Here is a 6,320-nt window from a genome sequence, read left to right as displayed (position 1 = left end):
CACAAGTCGTGAGTTGTAACGTAATACATTCCTTAATACAGAGTTGACACACATTTACATGGTATTTAAGAATATTTGTACAGCTCAGAGTCACACAACAGTTGGAATGTTATTCATTATTTTAATCTGGCATAGTTTTACAAAGAGTTCTTGAACATTCAGCACACTACTTTTACTGAATTACAGTGCATACAATATTAATGTAATTTTATCATCTCTTTTTATGACCAGTAAAGATGGGATATTCATGAAAAATAATAGTTCTCAGCATTGATGAAACATGCATATTTTTCCATTCTTGATTCATTTTTCTGAAAATGACTGTCACAGGAGTTCTGGAGCATCTTTAGACGCACCCAGCAACAGCCGCGTTTAGCCTCCTCCTCCTCTCACACTGAAAAAGCGGGGCAGGTGAAAGTTTCCACTTATTAGTTTGTCACTACAGCACTGTGGGTAGGAGGCGGATGGGGGGAGGTGACAGAGAGTACTAGAGAAAGGGGACGCCAGACAGAGAGAGCTCATTCACTTCAACCACAGCTGACTAAAAAGCCCAACGAAGAGCAGCACAGGTCAGTGGTCTTTGGTCACAATATTGCTCATTTCAAATAATTAATTTTGGTAGCGTGATGTAAATTCAGCTACATGGAGCTTCGATATTATTGCACGAACAATCAGGGACAGATGTCGACGAACAGTGGTACTATTGTAGCCTGGATGATATGGCAGATAAAGGCTCTGTATCTGTTAAAAGGGTCTCTAATAATGTTTAAAACTGTCGTTCATCATGAACGTGTTTTCATAAATGACTAAAGTTAAGCCAAGTATTTCCTTTATTATCAAACAGGCTTATCGGTTTTTTTCCCCCTATTTCTCTTGAAAGATAAAACTTATAACTGGACTCTTGTTCCTTCAGAAGTCAGACTCACAGTCTTTATGTGATCCTATGTTGGCTGATTACACATTTATTCCCTAAACAGAACTATGTTATAATATCCACAACACATAGGGACCATGTATTCACATTAAATCGATTTCAAAAATATCTTTTGAAGACAATAACTGTTCTTAGGTTTCTACCTTTTTCACACCTGGTGTTGTTGTCAAGGTTGTGTGATATCATTTCACAAGTTCAGTAATTAAATCTTGTGCATGACTCATCAGTTCCAGATGATGAAAATGTTCATCGAGAGTTTACGTAACAGGCACATGTGCCGTTTGCTCTACGATGATTTAGCACTTTAACACTCTTGTTGATGTATTGTAAATTTAATAAAATATTCTCTATGGAATTATTTATTTTATTCAAAAAAAAAAATTTCAAAAAAAAAACTCTTCATTTTGACCTGGAAGCCAAAATGGCTACTGTTGTCACTCAGTTTCCAGGGTGTAGAGCCCAAAGGACCCGGGCTGGGATCCAAGGGAGAGAGGGAAAAACAACCTGTGCTGCTTAGAGGTCCTCCCAAGGGGACTGAACGACGAACAAACACTTTTTAATTGAGTTCAGTGATTGACCCTCAGCACACAGAGACACTCATCATATAATCCTACGTCACTACAGAGGACTTTTTTTAGTAAGAGTGACCTCACTTGGGACTGACCATTGCTGAAAATTTGCTTATCATGCTTTAGAAAGTTTTCACATAGGGAGAACAATAATCCAAAGAAGGGTCGAATTTCAGCTTTAAAACTAAAATTCATCAACCTGCTGTCGTGAGTGACTCATCCAAACAATTATGAGATCAGTTTCAACAGAACAGTTGGAGAATTGTTATAAAGAGTAGACCTCAAATGACTCTCACAGATCAGAGGAACTGCCAGGGTTGTTACAATGAGTGGGCACAGCTGCAATTCAGGGACCAGTTAGGAAACAGTCTGAATTGTGCCTGCAGCTACATCCATCACAAAGGTATTTTATCAACACTTAAATTAAGTTTGTAACTCATCAGTTTATTATGCACGTTTCATGTTTGAGGATATTACAAACAGAGCAGCGGTCTGCTGTTTCATTAACAGTGTGACTCTTGTCTTTCCCAGGATTTTGTTAGAAGTTGTCTCAGGCTGGATAAATAGCTCCCTCCGTTTCTGCTTATGAGACGATGGCCTCCATCTCCTTGATAAAAGACAAAGGTATGATTGTATTTGTTCTTTTAAAATCACTTTCTGTCCCTACTCCCCTCCATCGCCTGCCTAATGGTTTGACACAGAACAACTACTGGAGGGTGGACTGACTGGCACAATATGTCATATGTACGGAGTAGACAGAGGTTAAAGTATAGTAAACTGTCAAATTTGGGTTTGTTTAAGCACAATTAAATGTTTATATTTTGGGAATTTGACCTGCATTTACTTCAGGTCTTTCTCAAACACATATAAACAGGTCTGTCTGTAGGGTTAAAAGGGTTGTTTGCTGTTATTTTTTACCCAGTGATTTTTTTTAACATATATCAACCCGTACATCTTAACAATGTAGGTCACAGTGCACTGTGGAAACTTTCATAAAGTACCGTACATAACAAGTGAGTAATAAATTAAAGTAGAACCGTTAACACTCTGGGACTCCATTGTCAGTGTCCCAAAAGTAAAGATGAAATAATGGAGCTCTCTCATGAATAGATGACTCACAAACGTTGGCATAGATACTGCACATGGGCTTCTCTGGCCTGCAAGAGAAAAGGTGGGGATCATCAAAGATTTAAGCGTTCATTGTGTTAGGATAATTTAATATCTGTCATAGAATCCATGGTAATGCAACCAATAGATAAAAGTCATTGTGATTCTCGAGACTTTGACATCTTTACTGATTTCAAAGGCCAATGTTGGTCTTCCCAGACCCAGATACATGTACAACCCAACAGCAGACAGGAGTGTCAGAGACAAGTAATAAATCAGTACATTGGCAGGGATGTTCAACTCTTAAACTTTCATGGATCTTTACCTTGGTGTCAGAGATAATGTCTTGGGATAACCAAACTTAACATGTATAGTCTGAAACCTTTAGTACAACATTTAATGGCAAATAATGCAATATTCAATGCAAAATGGTCTTCATCAGGCTGAACAACATTGTCAACTCTCGAGCAATGAATATTGTTTAACCTGTTCACTCAGGAGCAAAACATTTGCAATTTTAGGTGGATTTTGAGATTTTATATTAAATCAAATTCATCATCAGGGACTTTGTATCATATTTCATTGTCATCAGTTCATCAATTTTTAGCTAAAAAACAAACAAACAAATAAGCCATGGTAGCATTAAAGGAAGAGTCAGGGAATTGTAGTCAGTTGTTTTTTATTCTGTGAGGAACATGGATTGAACCAAACTTCATACATAAGCTGTTTGTATATCCAAGTGACACACTGATATTCGAGTATCATCTAAAGTGAACATTTATCAAGAAATTATTACATGAATCATTTATATCTTAACCAATGTATTGTTTTTTAAGAAATACACAACATAGCTAAAAATAAATGAATTGAAAATCACATTTTTGGATTTCTTATGCTAAAATGCATGTTCCTCTTGTGTTTCCCACAATGCCAGGCTGCAATGGTATCCTGCGCCTCCTCATATTTGGAATATTTCTTCCATCAGTATTAGTATCGGGTCAAATTACCACTGATAAGACTTCCACTGCTTCAACTGGTACCTCCACCGCCAAGACTGCCATATCTACTATGATGTCCACTGGCAGGCCCACAGGTACATCCTCAGGAAGCCAGGGAGCCTCGACCAATCAGCCTACCGGCGCAAAAATGACCACTACCACCACCCAGTCTGCTAAAACCGAAAGCACCTCCACAGACTCAAAATTCACCAACACAGTCTCTATTTCAGCATCCACCTCCATCCAGTCTCCCACCACCACCGCCAAGACAATAGGCTCAGCACCCCCCACAGGGTCCGACCAAAGCACAACTTCTTCTACCGATTCGTCATCATCATCCTCACCTGTCAACTCTAATCCAATCAGTTCTACTAAATTAGAAACCAGTTCTGCCCCCTCCACAGCTGGTTCAATGGCCATGGCCCAGTCCAGCACCACCATGAAGGCTTCAAGCCTGACCAGTTCATCAAATGATATGACTTCAGGCTCTTTATCCTCAAACACAATGATGACCACCAATCAGCCATCAACCGCCACTGGTATGGTTTATTTCAACCACTAAAATCATGTTTCAGTTCACTTTTTAGACTTTTTGTCCCCCATGAAAATTAAAAAAAAACGTCTTTCTTCTTTGGGCTTTCCTTCTATCTTTTTGCTGCAGGAGCCATGTCCGGTATGACCAATACGTACCCTTCTTCAATGGGCATGGCAAGTCTAACTTTTAAGATGGAAGAATGTTGATGTTCTCTGCCTTTACCACTCCATTCTTGTTTCAATTGTGCAGTCTTTTTAAATCTCTCTTCAAACACAGATCAACTGCCCCTCATTCGCCTGTAACTATTCAGACTGCTACTCAATGTACATGAGTCAGAACACCACTTCATGCGCTCCTGGTTATTGGTGTGAGGTAAGAGAAGGCAACTGACTACATCACAACCTGAACCAACTCTTAAAATCTATAATATATGTGCAAAAATGTATTACGTGATAACATGCATAAAATTATAGAATACATTTATATGTTTGGTTCAACGTCTTGTGACAAGATCATTTACATGTATTCTTTTGTGTCTGTCTGCAAATGATCAGCTGATAAAGCAAACGGACATGTACTACACTGTGGGCTGCAGCGCCTCCTGCTCTTACAGCTGCTTCAACTCCTCACAGACTAACTGTTCTGTCAACTGCTGCAACTCCACAGGCTGTCTCAATGACAGTTTTGCATCCATGATGATGACCACAACTCCAGGTGAACACACTTACAAATCTTTTCTTCCCAATTTCAAAAGCTCTCCTAACTGTTCATAGAAGTGCACATTTAGTCTTTGGTTTAAGTTTTTTGACATTTGACTGAATTTTGTTATTTGAATTTAGCAATGACTACCACAACTAAGGCAACTCCAGTGGTTACGACCACAGCCATGCCCCAAACAACAGCAAACAAAGTAAGGATGAAAAGATGCATGAGTGAGTCTGTGCTGGCTTTTGTCTAAGAGACGTCAATGTCTCTTAGACCAAATATGTAATATTGTGATGGAATAATACTTGTCCTAAGTGCAAGTCAGCTCTGATGTTAGTTTAATGCGATCCTTCCCTTGTGTGTTTTTTTTCCAGGGAAACAAATGCAGTCAGGGTAAATGTACAGGTACAGAATGCTACAAAACGTTCAAAACCCTACAAACGTGCTCCTCTTCAGAGATGCACTGTCAGGTGAGAACTGCTGTGATCAACACCAACTTAACACAAACGTAACATACATTTTGGCTGATAACACACAACACAGTTCTGAAAACATTAATATCATATATCCACATATAGGACTGATTAAAACGTATATGCTTATGGAGACCAGGTTGCTTTCTTTTCATTGTTTAGTACAGTTACGCAGGCCTGCTTCTGTTCTAACTTACTCACTTTTGCTTTTTCAGCTGAAGAAGGAGACTGCAGGGACCTCGTTGCAGTGGACCGCAGGCTGCACCACCAACTGTTCAGCCCAAATCCCATGCAAGGCCTCCACGACACCTCCATGTCACCTAGAGTGCTGCAACGCCACGATGTCCTCCTGCCTCATGTTGAACGGCACGCTGAATCACCCCAACTTTGCCACAAGAGGGCCTCATCTAAACACAGAATTGATTGCTTCCTTACTTTGCCTGCTCGCCCTCACGCTGCTGCTTTAAGTGCGTGAGTTAAAGCTTGCTCAGCAGCTGTGCGGGTCATTAGGTAAACAAAGCTTTGTGCAACTCACAGTCTATCCAGGAAACTAAAAGCTTATCAATGCAGAGGATTAACACTACTACATTTACAACGATTTATCTCTGTGTCCTTTAAATATCAGATTGTTGTATATATGTAAGGGAATATGGCAAGCATTTTTTTAGGATGTTGATTTAAGTTCTTGTTTTATAAAAACTTCTCAAAAATGTTTGATGTTTGGTTCAATCAAAAAAAATGGCTTTGAATAGTATTTATATAAATGAAATCAAGACAGAAGATGTTAAAACAAGCCAGATGCATTGAAGGAGTCTATAACAGTCGTGATTAAAAGAATCACAATTTAGACAATCATTTTCTATTGCTTAACACTTTGTCATTTGTTTGAGCCATGACCTTACCCATTGCTTTGGTGGAATTCTTGAAGAAAGCCAAAAACTGATTCAGTGCCTTTCCATTTTAAAAATATTTTTACACCTATTTCTATTTTTTTTTTGA

The 6,320-nt window shown here is 39.0% G+C and overlaps 1 protein-coding gene across 1 annotated transcript; it reads left to right on the top strand.

Moving 5' to 3' along the window:
- Positions 1–481: 481 nt before the first annotated feature.
- On the top strand, positions 482–6,033 carry LOC306824022 (uncharacterized protein). The gene is made up of 9 exons (XM_079343979.1): positions 482–569; positions 2,035–2,127; positions 3,545–4,147; positions 4,270–4,316; positions 4,420–4,515; positions 4,698–4,857; positions 4,983–5,053; positions 5,223–5,318; positions 5,537–6,033. Exons 2-9 carry the CDS (start codon positions 2,097–2,099, stop codon positions 5,786–5,788), a joined length of 1,356 nt encoding a protein of 451 aa, XP_079200105.1. The 5' UTR covers positions 482–569; positions 2,035–2,096; the 3' UTR covers positions 5,789–6,033.
- Positions 6,034–6,320: the final 287 nt, after the last annotated feature.

The sequence above is a fragment of the Symphodus melops genome (assembly GCF_947650265.1).
Source record: "Symphodus melops genome assembly, chromosome: 5".
Classification (NCBI taxonomy): Eukaryota; Metazoa; Chordata; class Actinopteri; order Labriformes; family Labridae; genus Symphodus; species Symphodus melops.
This window is presented reverse-complemented; position numbering and strand designations above follow the sequence as displayed.